This window comes from Paroedura picta, chromosome 8 (genome assembly GCF_049243985.1).
Source record: "Paroedura picta isolate Pp20150507F chromosome 8, Ppicta_v3.0, whole genome shotgun sequence".
NCBI classification, from domain to species: Eukaryota; Metazoa; Chordata; class Lepidosauria; order Squamata; family Gekkonidae; genus Paroedura; species Paroedura picta.
Genome location: NC_135376.1, coordinates 70228579 through 70248193, shown reverse-complemented (window position 1 = coordinate 70248193; position 19615 = coordinate 70228579). Strand labels below are relative to the sequence as shown.

At 41.3% G+C, this 19615-nt stretch overlaps 1 protein-coding gene across 8 annotated transcripts in view; it reads right to left on the bottom strand.

The window, feature by feature from the left end:
• The window catches only part of PLCE1 (phospholipase C epsilon 1), a 160546-nt gene that overhangs the window by 102568 nt on the left and 38363 nt on the right, over nt 1-19615 (bottom strand). Inside the window, exon 1 of one of the 8 annotated variants that reach the window (XM_077350300.1) lies at nt 2553-2630. The exons of 6 other annotated variants lie outside the window; for them this stretch is intronic. In XM_077350300.1, the coding sequence (XP_077206415.1) occupies nt 2553-2615 (63 nt within the window). In that variant the 5' untranslated portion in view covers nt 2616-2630. Of the gene's footprint in view, nt 1-2450; nt 2631-19615 lie in introns of those variants that run through there. One more of the 8 variants, XM_077350301.1, reaches the window with a different exon arrangement.

Sequence of the window (19615 nt, the reverse complement as noted above, 5' to 3'; positions counted from 1 at the left end):
ATAGGGATTGGGAAAAGTCTTTCTATGCCTGAAACCCAGGAGAGCTGCTGCCAATCAAAGCAGTCAGTCAATACGAAGACACATAGTCAAAATAAGATATTCCTATATTCGGATAAACCCTGGAGTTAGACAATTTTTTAAAAAGCCAAAAAAAAAATATTTTTCATGCAAGGCAATAGTTTTACTTTCTTCATCTCAATCTAGAAAGTACTGAGAAAGCCCAATACTTCAGGCATCTCTGGTTGATCTCTACATATTGTCAAAGCAAAAGCTGAGTTTTGAATTTTTTCAACAATTTGCCCAGCTTCACCTATATGCATCTTGCCACCTTAGCCTGCAAGTAATCTAATACTGAATCTTAGTTCTGAAGCACTGAGCCCATAAGTGGGCTAGGTCAGGGGTAGTCAACCTATGGTCCTCCAGATGTCCATGGACTACAATTCCCATGAGCCCCTGCCAGCATTCGCTGGCAAAGGCTCATGGGAATTATAGTCCGTGAACATCTGGAGGACCACAGGTTGACTACCCCTGGGCTAGGCTACTTCATAGTTTTGCTCAGGGCTCAAACAACTGAATGTTCCTCTCAAAAATAATTCCTTGCATCTATAAAAATAAGCGCTTTTTAATATAATTCAATTATATGAGTCCCTTCTATAGTCTGAAGCAATCCAGTCTAGACCACCTCAGACAAAGCTAGACCTTTAAGATGACAGGGCATCTGGGACAAATGTTCCCAAGTACAACGGTAACCTTTAAAGAGAAGGTGGGAGAGTTGGATACTTAGCACTAGGTACCGGCATGTCCCCATTATTTCTCTTGACCCTTCACTTACTAACTTTGGGCCTCACAGTCACACCCTATGGTAAATCTCTGCATTTCCCTCTTCATAGGAAGGGGCTTAAGATTCCCTATGGTAGGGAAGGCTGAGATCCACAATCCCCAAACTTTAATATAGAGAATGGAATTCTCTATATTTAGTCAACCTGCTCCAGCAAAAACCATAAAAAATTCAGAAACAACCCACTAATTAAGACATTTGGGAAATCCTGCATATCAGATCCAGACTTTAATCCCTTGATCAACTTCTATGAGTTTCTTTCCTCCTTTTTATCATCTCCTTAAAGGTGTTAGTAGTGCAGTAGTAACGTAGCAAAGAGCCTATGCCATCAATCTTTAATTTTACCTTTGCTTCATTTATATGTTCAACTTTAAAGCAGATCAAGTGCTTAATAATCCATTATAATAATACAAGTTCTCAGATATATCTGTCTATGGTAATATAGCAGTGAAGAATATTTACACTGCCAAAAAATTTAAGCGGTCCCTATGAAACTCACTTTGATATGCAATTATCTATATGCTTTTTAATAAGAGACAATGCTGAAGCAATTGGAAATCTGCTGTTACATATGCAATGTTAAATAGTCTAATGAATCTGAAGTAAGCATATTTAGCACAGTCATTCAGAACTGATGCACTGCAGAAAGTACATTAAACAAATCTAAGTCTAAATAAGTCAAATTGTCATAGATGCTCAGTATTATAAAGACTGTCAAAATATCGTTTAAGATACTAGGCAGTTTGATTAATGAGAACCAAGCTATTTTGGTTGCTGGAATGCCTTAAATAAGGTACATTTTGTAAAATACAGCTAGTTTATGGCATAATTTTAAAATGAATTTCACTAGCGTCCCTACAAAAATCATTATTATGATTTCTAGAATTAGTTTTACATGAAGCACATAAAAGTCAGAATATAAACACTTTTAAAAGCATTCTCATCTTGATTTATAGAAATATTTCACTACAAATGATGGACGAGATCCCAAATTGTATAACGTTCAGTGCCACACAGAGCATTAGCCTGCTTAATATTGCATTTTGATGAGTGGATTATCTGTTGGTTTTTTAATGTTAGCAATATAGACCTTGCCTTTTTAAATGTACTCTGGGAGGAGGGGGGGGTGACCTTGATTGTACTATGATTACAGAGTCAAAATGGTAAGTAGTAACTTATAGCAAACATCTTCCAAGTTGAAAAAATTGCTGTGAAAACGTTTACAATTTAAGCAACAAGATGGATTTGGAAGTCAGTAACAACCCCTCAAAAGCATTCCGTATATATATTTTAATAATCAGGTATAAAACAAAACTTTGAAGAAACACAATTTATAATTTTTACATTCAATAATAAGCCCCAGCTTTCAGTCCAGTTCTGTGCATGTATTTTCAGAAGAAAATCTTACTATATTCAATGAGACTTACTCTTAGGTAAGCATGCATAAGACTGTACCAGACTCAAAGCATGTTTCAGTAAGAATGCTATGCTTAGAGCTGCAAAATGTCTCTAGATAACATACTTTCACAATTCTGCTGGCCAAATAAGAGCTCTGTCAGGAAGACATTAAAATTACATCTTTGTTTGTTCTTTCACAAAGGATGAGACATACCTTTTCAGCGTAAAATCCACAGCATGCTCATCGAGGTCACATCAACTTGCAACAAAAACTACATTACAATATGGAATGCGGGAGGGAAAAAATCCAACATACCAAGCAACCCAAACAAACCAACAGCAGACAGCTATACGGGATGAAAGTCTGTTCTCGTCTCATGAGGCTATGCCTAAGAGCCTGGAGCGGAACAATATACAGTGCCAGATCTTAATCCCTTTGCTGAATTTCACATGGTGCTGCCTCACCTCTTCAGTGCCTGCAAAAAGTCTGTTTCTCCTACAAGGCATGTTTTATCAAAGAAGATCACAATGCAGTCTAAAAACTATACAGACAAAAAGAACCCCCCCCCCCCCCCCCGGATATTGCTTACTGAAATGCTTTGGGACTTTGCATGTTTGCCAGTATCCACATTGCTGAAACTTAGACAATGTTCTTTAAAAATCTGAGAATGAATTCTGCAGAGCACAAGGTTCTCAAGAGATTTAATAAACACTGTTAGCCTATTTTTGTGAGTAATGGTTTACCAGCCCTGATAAGAATTCTATATCCTTTGAGGGAATTACAGTTTACAAACAAACAAGGGATTCTCTCTCCCCTCCCTGTCCTGCAGAGAGGTAGGGAAATAGAAGGGATGTTTCTGTAGCTTTGGGGTGTGTGGGGAATCCTAACAAAGGAGATGTTCAGGAACATCAGCAGTGTCATGAAGCAACAGGCCAAGAAACTAAGCAACTGTGCTTGACACACAAAGGTACAAGTTCAAACCTACACCTGTCCATGATTTATATAATACAAAGGTTACATGAGATCACCTTTATGATACTCTCTTCCTTTGCTTTCCCCCCTCCCAACCCCCAAATTAGTTTTATCCCATCAAGAAAATCTGAAATGCAGCCATGTCCCAAAATATTCAGCAATACGAAATTGGTTCATTTAAATTGACCTTGCAGTCAGTGACTTTAGCTGGAGTCAGAGGAATGACTGCCACGACCCTTAAATAAAATTAGGACCCAAGGAAAGGAAAAGTGCAATTGGGAGCAACATTTTCTCACAAACCTGAAGTGTATGGAAATTGTAACAATAATAGGATAGAAATGAAAAGCATCTTAAAATGACTTGTTCCCACACATCTAAAATAAAGTGACCAGACACTGATATGGTTAAAATTCATTAAAAGTTGGACTGTATCTTATTCTTTCCTTATTTGCATGAATTCCAAACAGACTGCTTAATGGGCTCCTCAGCCTCCTCACTGACCCATATGTAGGTACCATGACCCCAGGAATCAACTTTCCCCAAATCAGGAGGGAGTGAAGGGGGATGGGAAGAAACAAGCAAATCACTGGATCCAATCCTGTAACCGTTTATTGGGTACACAACAACTAGACCTAACAATAACAGCAATACCATCTCAGGTTCACTTATTTGTTCATCTTCCCGTGTTATATATAATATATCAAGTGTCAGCAATAGTCTTCCACTCTCTTCATCAGACAAACAGATCAGTCCATATGCAAAAGAATAAATGGACATAAATGCAACTTTAAAAATACACTATTGGATACTTACCTTGAAGTGTCCTTCTCCTCTGAAGAAAGGAGGACATCTTAGTCTTTTCAGGGAGACAGGAACAAATCCACCCCACCCCCCCTTCTTACCTCTGTTGTCGGAGTCAGCCATCCCATGACCTAGTTGAAGAAAGCTGTTCTTTTACATTTCCAGGCTGTCAAATGCAACCACTCTGGATGAGGGTGTCAAACTGGACATGGATGAAGCATGTCCAATGAAACAGAAAGTCTCAGGGGAGGGTCAACATTTCATTTTTGCCTTCTGCTCCATAATCTTCCTGATCAGTTTATGGTGGGTATTGGGGGTAAGGCAAACAGTAGGCCTTTCAGCCAGTGCGATGTTGATTATCAATTGCTTTGGCCTTGGGATGGAAGAACCTAGTTGAGTGGTACTACTGAAGAACTAGTAGCTTACTGGTGATGCAAAGAGATCCATCAATGGTGAATCTAAGTGACTCAATATGAGACAGAGCAGATCCTTCTTGAGAGATCATTCTTTTTCCTGAATGGTCTGTCTGTTGAGCCAGTTGGCTTAGATGCCTATGGTTCCCTTTATGTGTTCTGACTTTATTGAAGCCAGGTTTGTCTTTGCCCATGTTAATATCTTGGTCACCTCCTTGTGGAGCACAAAGATCTGGACCCCCTTTGTCTGTTGAGATATGTCTTGGCAAACATGTTGTCTATGCTTATAAGGACATGGGAAGCATTACTTGCAGACTAAAGTGGAGGAGAACAAGGTAAATAGTCTTAAATTCCTGGAAGTTAACGGTTAATTGTGCTTCTGCCTTTGTTCACCATGCCTGTACCACCAATCTCACTCAAGGTGGTTTTTCATCCCAACAGGCTGGTGTCTTTAAATATCTGGTTCACCTCTAGCGTTCAGTATTTCTTGCCCTGTAAGAGGTTGGGTATCTTTGTCCACTAAATGAGGCTGGTATTAACTGAATGGAACTTAAATGGAGAGATCTTCTTTCTCATAATGTAGAGTTGAAAAGGATTCAGCATTTGCTGTAGATGTCTTGTATGAAACCTTCCCTACTGAACTACATCTATGATGGATATCAACATACCCATTAATTTGGTCACTGTCATCAATAATGATGATCTGCTTCTGATGATTAACATGGACATCTCTTTTATCTTTCTTGCCTTGTTGTCCATCAAAAATTGGCATTGGATGTGATGTCTATGATGACAGCGGTTTTAGGGAACTCTTTTAAGGATTCAGTATTAATCCATGTACTTACAGGCATCTGATGGAAGTCTCTGTGTCCTCATGCAATTTGATTTGGGAGCTGGATCTGATCAATAAGTCATCAAGAAAAGGGTGGATGTGGCTGCCCTGTTTCCTCAGCTTGACAACTGGATTCATCAACACTTTGGAGAAGACTCTCAAACTTGTCGATAATGGGAGAGTACTGAATTGCAGATGATGTTCTCTGACACAGAAATATAGAAATCTCCTGTATCCCAGGAAGACTGGAATGTGGAGGTAAGCCTCTATTAGGTCTAGAGGGGCTTGGCAATCAAACAAAAAGTCTCCATTTTGAAATGCCTCAGTCTCACAAATTTGTTGAGGCATTTCAGGTCCAGTGTTGCCTTCCAGATCTCATTCTTTTTTGAGACCATAAAGAAAATTCAGAAATGTCCACACTCCATTCTTCAATGAAATCAATGGCCTGGTTGCTTAGAAGATGTTGGATCGCCTTGTTTGTTCTGAGCCATCTGACTGGGTTCTTGTGAACGGGGGAGATGAGAAATCATTCTATTGGTGCTATGATAAACTCTATTGTGTACCTGTTGGTAACACTGTCTAGCCAGCTTGCCAGGTGCACAGCCACAGTATTCTTCTGGCTCCAGCTGCTGAAACCATGATCCCTGTAGAAAAGATCAGAGAATTAAGGGTTGCATCCACTGTGGAGATGGAGTCTGCCCCTTCATGAAGTCGAGGACTGTTGTCTGGGAGGAGTTGAAGAACCTTCCTGGTCCATATTATGGCCGCTCTGGAAGCTGTTGCTGATGCCCTAATTACCATAGCTGTGGCTTTGCGAACCTTCCTCAGAGTAAAGTCATCTCTCTTGTCCTGGCTATCCCTGATGGAGTATTGGTTGTCTTCTGATAATAGTCCAGAGGACTGCAGCGCTGTGACTGGAGCATCAACCGGGAGAATAGGTATAAATCTCATTAACGAAGACCGGTAAGGCAGATAACTTTTTAAATAAATTCGGGATACTGTATATTGACCACAGATTTTGCCCACTCTAATTTCAATTGCTTCTCAAAGAACTCGGAGAATGGATAAAGCCTCTCAGGTACACCAGGTCTTATTCCCTTTTGTTTACCATTGTAATTAGATACTGCAGGGTCATGATCCTTACCTGTGGGGGCCTCTTGCAGCTTTAAGGCTGCCAATGTCCTTGATAATAGATACTGATAGTTATCTGCTTTAAAACATCTAACAAGAACAGAAGACAGTCATTAAGCTACCCTGGTCCTGAGCCATGTAGGGCTTTAAAGCACAAAACTGACACCTTGGGCTCAGGAGCAGATCATGCAATAGCTATAATATTGTGGTCACATGTTCTGATAGTTGGCCCTGAACAAGCTGCAGCTTCCAAACATTCTCCAAGGGTAGCCCAAAATAGAACATATTGCAATAATCCAGGCTAGATCACTGTGACTAGACCTCAGTGAATCAGGAATAGGCACAGTTAACACATCAGCCAAAGCTGGCCAAAAACACACTGAACCACTGCAGCAATCTGGTTTACTAAAGCGACTGTTGCGTCAAATAACAGTCCTAAGTACGCACCTAGTTTTTCAAGGGGGAGAATAAGCCCATCAAAGACAGGAGATATCTTATACTGAATCAGACCATTGGTCCCTCGAGGTCAGTACTGTCTATAAAGACTGGCAATGGTTCTCCAAGGACTTAGATGTATCTTTCACAAGCACCTGGTGCTTTTAAGTGGGAGCTGCCAGAAATTAACCCTGGGACCTCCTGAGTAGAAAGCAGATGTTCTGCCACTGAGCTATGGCCCTTCCCCTCTCAAGTCCCTGGTCTGCGTCTCCACTAACCCAAAGAACCAATGCCTTGTCAGGATCCAGCTTCAGCTTGATCGCCCTCATCCAACCCATTATTCAGCTTGATCACCCTCATCCAACCCTGACTCCAATCACTAGTTCAAAACATGAACAGACTACTTGGAATTAGGACAAAATAAAAGTAGAGCTGGTTATCATCTGCATATTTGTGACACCACACCCCAAATCTCCTGATGACCTCTAGCAGTGGCTTCTTATGGATGTTGAACAACACGGGGGATAAGACTGAAGCCTGTGGGGCCACACAGGCCAATGGGCATAGGAGGAATTCCCCAAATCATCTTCTGAGATTGACCTCCTAGACAGAACTTGAACCACTGTAGTCCACTGAGGCAGCTCAGTAGGATACTATGGTCAAGGCCACCAAGAGATCCAAGAACTACTATCAGGATCATATTGGGATTTGGCAAGTATGAAGTTTGATCGGATTGCCATACAAATTTTCATGATATTCTTGCCACTATTTACTGCCTCATACCTCCACCATAGTTCTTTAGTTTCTCTTCTTCAGAAAGGGCAACCTGCACAAGGCTTTTGACTAGTAAAGCAAAGTTCCCAAATCTGGCCTGGCTTCTCAACCTAAGCAAGTTCAAACTCAGGCAAAACCCTGAACTGAGACAAACCACATTACTTTTTTTAAACAAGTGAGGCCTGAGATACTGAGTGAGCAGAGATACTGCTTTTTAAAGAAGCCTAATTCAGTGTGGGGCCGTGGTGTGGGGAGAGAAGGGACACTTCCTCTTCTGCCCTCCACCATTTTTCCCTCAAGCCAAAATGGCTCCTTTGTTGTTGTTGTTAGGTGCAAAGTCGTGTCCAACCCATCGCGACCCCATGGATTATGATCCTCCAGATCTTCCAGTCCTCTACCATTCCCCGGAGTCCTTTTAAGCTCCTAGGGAAAGTTATTTGTGCCTCGGTCTGGGGATGGGTATCTCCTTGTGCCATCAGACCCTTCCCGACCGCCACTCAGCTGGCTGGTTGGGAGCGAATGGTGGTGAGGAGGAAGTTAGCACATCCTGACACACTGATGTCACTTCCTGTGCCTCCAGAAGTGTTGCCAGTGTGTTGCCAAGGAATGTCCTGACATCATTCCAGGTGCACAGGGAGTGATATCAATGCATTGCTAGCAATGCCAGCTTGCCCCTGGTAAGTGTGCTCACCGGTTGTCAGACCCTGCCTGGCAACTCTCTTTGCAACTGCACAGACATACAGTATCGCTGCCTGCCTATCTTCTTGAATCTGTCTGCCAACCTGACAGTAAGGGAAATGGAGATTTAAGCATTTCCCCCCAGTTTGTAAGAACAAAAAAAGCCTTCAGTTTACATAAGCACTACAGGCAGCAATAGATCCCTCTCTTGAAGGGTGTGGGCCTATATTTGCTCTTCTGAAAGCCTTACAAGTAAAACTCTGAGCTCAGGGAAAGAACCTTTGCTTTCCTACAAATCTAATAATATGTTGAAAAAATGAAACCTATACAAATGCAGGTTTGAACAAAAAAATATGCAGCATAAATTAATGTGAAGAGTATTGTTTTTTCCCATTTTAATTCAAAATTCAGGTGCAATGTAAGATCAAATATTATCACATTACTAGTTAAACACTTAAGACAAGGCCACCTATTACAACTGCAGTCTTTAGAGACTACTAATAAAAATTTTGTGTTGAATGCCTTTGACTTCCCACTGTTTTTAGGGGTAGAAGGAACTTTGATACCATCTAGCACAAAAACTGCTTTAGTCTTATAAGCTTCTATAATATGCTATGATCCACCTTACTGCACAACCAATCTGTTCTTGGCAACCCCAGCAAAAGTAAAAGTATATCAGGTTTGTTCAAACAGTGCTTTAAGTGCTTTTCTGGCATATAAACAATGGCATTCCCTTCTTTCTTTGTGAACTTGCAGCTTGGACAGGAGGAGGTTGGCAGACCGCTTAGATATTATGAAATTCTATATCTGCTCTAGGAGCAACCCCATAACTTGCTCTCAGAATCACCTAATCTTCTAGTCCTAAATATATATTCTGATGATGAGGGAGGGGTTTGGGGAGGAGAAGGAATTCCCCAGGAATGTAATGTCAGAGTCCATTTCAACAAAACTGTCCGTTGCTCCAGGACAGTCTTTTGCAACCTTGTGACCATGGAAGAACCCCTGAAATGGTTTTCAGGCTTCAAGGTCCCCCAGAACTGGGTTGGAAAAAATGCCAGCTGGCCCCACCTATGTGAGAGTTAATTAACATGCAGCATAATAAAAATGGTTAACAGGTTCCAGAGATAAATATGAAAAAACAGCAATTTTCCTAGTCATAGTTTCATTACAATTTACTTGTTTAAATCAATTATTCAAATTAAGAGATAAAATAGAACATTTGGCCTTTCTGAGGGATTGTTAAGAATGCAGGTTAGCATATGTAGTGAGTTAAGAAACCAATGTCCCTGCTGAGTCCTGGGGATGCCATGGTTCCGAGTGTTGTAATACCTTGCATTTCAGAAGTTTCCCTTTCCATTCTGTTCTTGAAGTTCCTTTGTAATAAAACAGCTACTTTGAGGTCATCTATTGAATGTTTTGGAAGGCAGTTCTCCCACAAATTTATCAATCTTGTGGTTCCTGATGTCATATTTGAGTCCGTTTATCCTTTGGCAGAGGGTTTGCCCTGTTTGTTCTATGCAGAAAAGGGAAGGGCTTTGTTTGCATTTGATGTCATTTATGTATGTATGTATTTATTTATTATTTTTATATTTCTATACCGCCCCCCCCTTTTGGCTCAGTGTTAAAAGAGGAGCATGTAACAGGGACATTAGTTTCTTAACTCGCTACATATGCTACCCTGCATTCTTAACAATCCCTCAGAAAGTCCAAATGTCCTCTGTATTTTAATGTATCTCTTATTTGGAATAAGTGATTTGGGCTAGTACAGTGGTTCTCAACCTGGGGGTCGAACAACCCTTTCACAGGCGTCGCAGCAGTGCGAGCAACTTGACCGGGGAGGGGGGGTGCCCATCAATCTATATACAATTTATAACCAATTTATGTACAATCATGAACAATGGATCCTCACACCATTGATCCGTTTCAGTTTAATTTCTGTGAAAGAACACTTGCATAATCTTATGGTTTGGGGTCACCACAACAGGGGGAACTGTATTAAAGGGCCGCAGCATCAGGAATGTTGAGAACCACTGGGCTAGTAGATTGTAGTATAATCTCAGAAAGATATCGGTTTCTTATCTCACTACACATGTTAACCTACATCCTTAACAATCCCGCAGAAAGGCCAGAGGTCCTCTTTATTTTATTTATCTCTTACTTTGAATAACTGATTTAAACAAGTAGATTGTAATGTAACTAGGACTAGTATAACACAAAGAAGCTTGGAATGGTAACTATTTGTTGAACCCAAGATGTTTCCCATGCAGTTCAATTCCAAGTGAATACAAACAATTTTTCTTCCTATTTATCTCTGGAATCTGTTAACCATTTTCATTATGTTGTATGTTAACTTATTCTCACACTCTGCCTATCAGTATGAACTGCTTACTTCCATTCCATTCCATGACATTATATCTGAGGAAGAGAGCTTGCACGTGAAAGCTCATACTCTGAGTAAAATGTTGTCCGTCTGAAAGGTGCAACTGGACTCTAAATTTGTTCTGCTGCTTCAAACCAACACGGCTACCCACTTGAATCCAACTCATAAGCAGTCTTGCATATCCTCAAAGTCTATATAAAAGGAATTTCCAGACTATTTTCTCTTTAAGGAGATAATCAAACTAAACAAATGCAAACAGCCAGTGAGAGTTCATTTCACATTTTTATGCACCTTCAGGACAAGAAAAAGTAACCAGAAGTATATAAGAACATCCTCCAAAGCAATGGTCCCCAACCCGCGTTTGCGCTGGGGCTGCCGCCCGTGCGCGGGCCCCCGGGCCGCCCTCTCTCCCCACTCCGGAGCAGCGGTCCGCAGCGGCCGAAAGCTTGCGGACCGCTGCTCCAAAGGAATGTTTTGTGCATTTAATTACTTAGTAAAACTTTTCCCGGCCCATGCTATGTTGGGATATCATACTGAATGGCTCCTACAACGAACAAAATGACACACACACCCCCAATAAACCCAGCATGGAAAACAGAAAGCTAGGACAAACCTTGTTAACAAACATTCTGTTTTGTCCTTGCACAAAGATTCTTTTAAAATGCATGAAAAATCAAACATGCAATTCTTCTCTCACTTTGATAGGGTTGTACCTGGAGATTCCCCAGGACTACAAGTGATCACCAGGTTACAGTGATCAAATCCCCTGGAGAAAATGGCTGCTTTCCTGGGGCTCCACCCTCAAAATCTCCAGGTATTTCCCACCCCAGAGCTGGCAACCCTACATCCAGAACTAATTATATTCAGAAAATGAACAGTCTACTGAATGCCCATTAAAAGAACATAATTAGAGGCCATCCGTATTTTAAGGGGTCTTTATCAGTGCAAAAAGCACACACAAAGCAGAGTTCTCTGCAAAACAAAACCGGGGTAAAAGTACTGGCTCAATAATTGACAAGAGTCCAATCAGAACTGAAATGAGCCACTCCCATTTTTGAGACTTCTTGAAAAGCTGAAGCCATGCTGGGGAACATGCTGTAAGCCAAGTGTTCTGACTCACCACTGGTCACCTGGGGGCAATTTCTAATTGCCAGGAGCAACCAGGCAACTTATTAATGACGAACATTGGGTGTTTTATTTGGGAAACTTGGCCCAGAATCTCACACACTTAACACAGAATTTTCTTTTGAATGTGTATATAGTTAGTGTATTGGTCCCTCAAGATATACGGAAAAGTCACCAATGGAAAGTACCTCAGTTCCCAGAATGAAATAGGCCTAGGAGAGATTCCCAAAAGGAGTGGCTGTCTTTTGCACACAGAAAAAGCAACAAATCGTGTGACATCTTAGAAACTAACCAACTGATTAGGGCTAAAGATTTTTGGGTCAGAGCCTGTTTTGTTGGCTATCTTCATGATGTTGTTTACTGATTTACTACTAATTTACTCTCTATATCTGTACTCTGATTATTCTTTATATCTGTACTCTGTCTGAGGAAGTGTGCGTGCACATGACAGCTCACACCTTGAATAAAACTTTGTTGGTCTTAAAGGTACCATTGGACTCAAATTTTGCTCAATATGTAGTCACCACAGTGTTCAGTGAGTATCATATATGTTATAACCTTTCTCCCTGTTGCAAACAGAGGTAATTGCCTAAAACCAAATAGCAAGTTCACAATAGGCTTAATATTTGCACCCAGAACTTTCTGACAACTCTATTCTTAATCTATTTTTAAATTATATATAATTAAAATAAATATAATTATCCATCTTATCTAGTCTCTTATCCATCAGGGAAGCAGAGCCACGTAAGGCCAGGGAAGAGTATAATTCTGCAAGCAATGTTTGTGCAATGCTTATGCAATGTTGAGGCCCACCTCCTCCTTTGACACCTTGGAATTAGTGCTACTAAACACTAATCTTTAAGAAGCATTCTTTTAAAGATTACAGAAAGCTTAGAACAAAGTGGAGCTGCATTGTTTATAAACGTTCTCTCATTTCTTAGGTCTTCAGGGATTTCACTTTCGGAATTTACAGAGCAACATCTCCAGCTAAAGCAATTTTGGTCTCCTTTGAGGGTGGCAGATTTTTTAAGCAGATCCCTAGACGACACATATTACTTTCACTCAGGCAGAATTTTTAACAGATTATTCAGAAATTATCTGAATCTGCATGTCTGTGTGTCTGCTATTTATGGGGCTTTGAGGAACATTTTAATAACAGATTCTATAACCTGTAGCAGTAAAATACTGACAAAAGTTCTAAGTTACATTTTAAAAAAGAAAAAAGAAAATAGCTGTCTTAAAATATGTTCATAACTTGTTGTAACTAGATTAACCTTATCTTTTTTCCACTATTGTAAACCACAAATTATAGATTGTTCTCGGATGCTTACAATACCAAACATTCAATTATAAATTGAGCCCTTAAAAGTTTTATACAGTCTCCACCTGCTGGCCAGAAATCCAGATTTCAGCCACTTGTGATACAGAATCAAAGAGAAATAACCAAAGCCTATGCAGAAAACAAGTAAACAAAATACTAAATTGCAGGTTTTAATAGTCCTAACAATCGTTAGAATAGTAATTTAGTAGTAGTTAATAAATAATCATTATTATTAATAAAAGAACAGATACATTTTTGCATAAATAGGATTCAGATTTTTATTTTAAAATATTGCATGCAATCTCAATGGAACCACTTTCCAACTTGCACCCAGTTCCAATCATTGTGTGTTACCTGTTGTCACTGTGAAAATGTTTCAGAAACGTTCCAGAGAGGATTTAATTATTTTTATATAAATTATGAAGAGCCTCTTGTGGCGCAGAGTGGTAAGGCAGCGACATGCTGTCTGAAGCTGTCTGTCCATGGTTGGGAGTTCGATCCCAGCAGCCGGAGTACCCAGCTTGCTGGGGGGTAAACGGTAATGACTGGGGAAGGCACTGGCAAACCACCCCGTATTGAGTCTGCCATGAAAACGCTAGAGGGCGTCACCCCAAGGGTCAGACATGACTTGCACAGGGGATACTTTACCTTTACCTTTTAATATAAATTATACCAAAGCAACTCTAACTTTTACATTACCTACCTTAATTTCAAGTAAATCCTGTAGCATTTTTTGTTTCCCTGAACTCTATCACTAGATTTTGGGGAGGAGGGCCCTAAGAAAGATACCATCAATGAGCCACTCCCCAGGTGAGTCTCCATCTTTCTACTGCTTATAACTTCCACTGTTGCTCAGTGGGTTAACTTTCTCATTAGCCATTACACACAGACAATGCCTTATATTCATGTGTACAGTTGGACAACAATATTAATGTGCATGTGATATTCTATTTTACCAATGAACAAAGTTCTCTAAGTTGTAAGCATGTATTTCTTACTTTAGTAATATATAAAGGAGAAGAACAACATATGGAGTAAATGAATCACCCTATTAAAATTTAATGGATCTTAAGTTCTCAGTACTCAAATATTTATCGAATGGAAAACCTATGCACTGGGGTCTGTAAAAACAGATCATTACATTAATTTTGCACGTGCTGTATATATGAACAAAAGCTCTGTGGACAGGAAAGCAATACACTTCTGAATACCAAATATCTAATTAAATCTACAGAGAATATAGCAAAAAAAATTCTGGGGAAATAAGGCATCATTGCTACAGCCAAAAAACTGCAAAAGCAATTTTCTCCACCAGAGGGTGTACCTATCTCAGTTTAAAATGAGAGCTCTTTCTGCAGAAAGTGCATCATTATTTTGATTCATGTTTTTACACATTAAACAATTTATACCAATTACATTTACAACAAGTATAGCTATGTGTTTAAGCAAAGAATCCACCATCCTTAAAATGCCACCTAAATGGATTACCTGCTGCAAGCATTTTGCACCTCCAAGAAAAAAAAAACTGTTGGAAAAGTTTTATGAATTTGAAGGAAATGCGTTTTTTCTTCCACCATAATTCTCCCCCATTTAAATTTTTCTAGCACCTCAAATATCTATGGCACTGGGGTTATACGTTTGGATCTAGACACATTAATGAGACTATGATGTCAAAAACATTGTGGGAGAGGGGCCAAAATGAAAGTCAACCATGGCCCTGGGGAAGGAAGGATTTCACTATCCCACACAGTTGGAAATCCCCCCCCCAGCTACTTTAAAGCCTCAGAGCAGGGTTTCTCAACCAGGGTTTCTGAAACTCTGAGGTTTCTTGGTGGCCCTAGATGGGATTCCCGAATGGGTGAGATTTAATTAATTTTTTTAATTTGTTAAACTTTTATCAGGTGATATGACCATATATGGTGATTTTGACACACCCACTCATCCCAAAATGGCCAGTGGTTGGCCAGAAGAGGGGTGGTAAAGGGAGGGGCCCTGGGCGGGCATGTACATGGCTATGCTTCCCAACCGTATTCTGCAAAATCATGCCACTTATGGGGTTTCTCAAAGCAGGCATCCCCAAAAAATCACAATTCAAATCTTTTATTTGGGGCTTATAAATAGTTTTAAGAGCCTCTTGTGGCGCAGAATGGTAAGGCAGCAAACATGCAGCCTGAAAGCTTTGCTCATGAGGCTGGGAGTTCAATCCCAGTAGCCGGCTCAAGGTTGACTCAGCCTTCCATCCTTCCGAGGTCGGTAAAATGAGTACCCAGCTTGCTGGGGGGTAAACGGTAATGACTGGGGAAGGCACTGGCAAACCACCCCGTATTGAGTCTGCCATGAAAACACTGGAGAGCGTCACCCCAAGGGTCAGACATGACCCAGCGCTTGCACAGGGGATACCTTTACCTTTTACTTTAAATAGTTTTAAACATTGATTTGTATTATCTTATTTAAGCGCTTTCCACAGTTAGAGTCTTAACTGGGTATAAAGATGGTAAGTATATTTGGGGGGGAGGTGAGTGAATATGCCAAAAGGCTGATTAGGATGCGCACCATGGGAAAGCTCCTCCAACACATCAACTAGTTGCAGCAAATGCAGCAAAATGGATTCGACAGGTGAGCATTCCAATATGTCTGAGACAGAGCTTTTGAAGGTCAGCTGTGTCAAATGCTGCAAGGCCACTTTCCAGTGTTTTGTTGTTCCAGGAAAAAATGAATACATGTGATGTAATACTCCAAAAAATTCCTTTGCTGAAACAGAACTGTCTGCAGCATCCACAAACTCAAGATTCCAATTGCAGGTAAAGTAAGATACAAACGAATGATTTCTAAAACAATGGCTTGTGCTCCTTTGCCATGATTGCTGTAGAACTGGCAATTGATATTAGACACCAACAGTCCATACTTCTCTGCCAACCTGTCCAGCACAATGCCTCCAAGCCCTTTTATATTGCATCAATGACATGCAGAAATTCCAAAAAAAAGTTCTCCTTGGTGTCCACTGATTTCCTATTAACAAAGAGGGAGGGATTGTGCGTGACTAGAGTGGCATGAAATTATCCCTTGGGAAAAGCTTAGAATTCATAACCATAAAGCCTTTCTCAACTTTTTTACCTCTGAGAAACTCCTGAAACATTCTTCAGGCTTCAAGAAACCCCAAAAGTGGCTTTATCGAGCAGACTATGGCTGGGAAGCTGAGTACATGCCTTCCAAGAGCCCCTCCCCTTCACACCCCCTCCAGGCCCATCATTGGCCATTTTGGGAGGGAGGCAGGTCGCCGTGACCATTTGTAGTCATATCACCTGATAAATGTTTAACAAATGTAAAAAATATATTAAAAATAATTTAACTCCCACCCATTCACAAAACCCTTCCAGGACCATAAAAATAAAACAGGATTTTACACTCCCGTTTACTGTGGTGAGAAGTTTGCAAAATGAGAAAAGAAACCAAAACCTGTGAAAGGTTCGGAGCAGATTAATATTATAAATGACCCTAAACAATTGCACTCTTAAATGAGGTTAGATTCAGGTGGGTAGTCACTGCTGGTCCGACACTGCAGAACAAAATTGAACTCCACTGGCACCTTTAAGACCAACAAAATTTGAAGAAGTGCGCTTGCACGCAAAAGCTTAGACCTTTACTTTGCTGGTCTTAAAGATGCTACTGACTTCAAACTTTGTTCTTGAATGAGATGCTGATGTATAATTTCATTGTAAATTAGTAGTCTATGAACAATCAACAAAATAAAATGTGAAGTAATTCCATGGCTTTAGATACCTCCGTTATAAAATAAAAAGATTGTAACTGGAGCAAGTAGTATGATGGCATGAACCAAATGACGAGCCAAAAATTCTACTGAATTCTGGCCAGATCAAGGCTCAGGGGGCGATGTTGAGCACATGCATACTCTCTGAAAAAATCTCCAAGTTTTGGGGCACATCCTGGGGCTCTTTGGAAAACAAAACCCACCCAGAAACTCTGGCATGAAAATGCTAGACAACGGTGGGCTGGTGATTTCTACCCTTGGGAACACAAGTAGGGACCCCCTCCAAAGCTTGACAGGCACTGTTGCCTGCCAATAAAAGAGCTCTCATTCATCGCAATGGGCCTCAGTTGTATACAAGAGTAGGATGAACACATATTCCCTTCGGTAGTGTTCTTGTTCTGGATGGAGAGAGTATATTCACAAAAGAGCTTTGCTGCCGGTTATGGTGGGGGATTGCTTAGCTTTGTCCTGGGTTCCTCTGTGTTGTGATTTGTTTCTTGCTGCAAAGGGTGGTTAAAATCAGAAATGAATTCCATTTTCACACAGCACTTTTGTTTAGTGGGATTTTCATGTTCTTTGCTTCTTCAGTGGTTTCCCTTCCTTTTTCTTTTCATTTTATTTATACCCCCCCACACACACACACACACACACTTTGGGTTGTAGTAAGAGAAGGAATTGCTCTTTGGGCATGTTTATTTTTGGACTGCTCCAGCCAGGGGGGGGGTCTTCAATTCAGTTCTCAATCTCCGTCATTTTAGCTCCACCACACACACTGGACTGTGTTTTGTTTTGGGGTGATCTGTGTTTGCCTTTACCGGCCACTGACTGGCCCAGCACGCCGATTCATATACTGATTTTAGTGCCCAGCTCTCCACACCTAGTTTGAAACCTCCCCACAACTGACCTGCTTCTCCTCTGGTGGGCCATCAATCTCTGCCTGTCTACCTGCAGCCCTGCCTGCCTGTTTCTCTCTCTGGCAACTGACCCTCACGGCCTGTGGTTGGGTTGGATGTTTGTGTGGTTAGGTGTTTGGTGCCATGAGAGGGGGTCGAAGGATTGTGGAAGGCTGCCATCACTTCCCCATGTGCCAAGTGGTTGTGGGCAATGAGTACAGCATCCCCCCAGTGGGGGACTCCCCCAGCACATAATAGAGGGGTCTCAAGACCAATGTCCCCTGCTCCATCCACATCCACAGGGCTATCAACTGCCACATGAAACTCGCTTTGGAAGGAAGGAAGGATGGTATATCCCCATCTTGCACTCCATGGCCCAATGGCAAGAAACAGCTGTGCCTCCCACCTGTTCCAAATATGAGCATGGGGACTCCGTTCCACTTTGCCATGTGGAAATTCTTCCACACCTTTACGGAGAGGGAGGTAGGGGTGGTGACTCATGCATGGTGGATTGCCAGGTGTGCCGCATTCATGTCCCGAGGGACCAGGGCCCACAACACTTGCCTGCCTGCCACCATTTTCTGGAGGCACCTGCAAAGGGCACACGTCAGCCTGTCACCGTCGGAGGAAGGAGTGCCGCTAGTGGGAGGCAGAAGAGGCCCACTCCCATTCAGCTGGGAGAGATGGGTGGAGAACAGGCCACTTAAAGAGGGGCACTGCAGTTGGGACCACAAGACAAACCACCCTCCATGAGGTCATGCTGGTTAAGGTTGAATTTCCCAAAATGCAAGACCAAATCATCCACCTGATAACAGACCTCTGGAGTGGCAGCACCTGGTGGCCGGGAGGCACTGCTTGAGGGGGATGGGACTCTGCTACTCTTGAGATTAGGGCCCTGCTGGAGAACTGCTGGACCCAGACCACAGATGGCCTTAAAGGTCAACACTAGCACTTTAAATCTAATCTGGAAGCCAATGACGCTGCAAGAGAATAGGTGTTATACAAGTCCTCTAAGGTGACTGAGTGGGGACCTGGGCAGCTGCATTTTGTACCAGTAATCCAGCCAAGAGGTGACCATCGCAGTCAATGAACTAACACTAAAACGTGTGCACAAAACTTGAATCATGAGGATTTAAGTGGAAGATGCTTGCTGGACGCTACTGTGCAGGTGCAATTACATAATTTTTTTTTAACTTGGACCCCACCTCCCACATATCACAAGTAACGTTCTCACCCTGATTTAGAAAAGTGAGGGATTTTTATTGCTACATTTACACTGGAGGGAAAAAAAACGGTGCATAAGGCGGGCACAGAACCCAAAGTCAAGCTTAAAGGCTTCCTACTTGGAAAATTTGCAGCAAGATGTGCATGCCTAATGGGCCACAGCTTTCCCAGGTAGCATCCTTCGTCACTCACTCAGTTAGTTCAACTGTATTGCTTTTTATTTGAACATCCCTCTGTCATTGCTGTTGTGTGTTTTCCCTGTATTTTGTTTCTGCCCCTTTTCTACCACCTTTTTGAATCCAACCAACCTTTCCCTTTTTGCTCTCTTTAGTAAAAAAACTTTTTATAAAGACTTTTTTGACTTTGCTTAGTATCACTTATTTCTCTGGGATAGTTCTCTAAATGTTTCCCTGTATGCTAGACTGAAAGGGCACTACAGTTGGTTATAATGTATTTTCTACGTCTCCTCCCTGCTCCTTTGTTATTGCTTTACTATGAGAGTACCATCTCAGCCAGTCAATATGTGTCCTTGTGAGTTCCTGAATGGTGGTAGCAGGTTAACAAAGGCATTTCAGGACTTTCCCACATCTTTTGCATATAAAAAGCTCAAGTTGAAAGAGATTCTGTCAA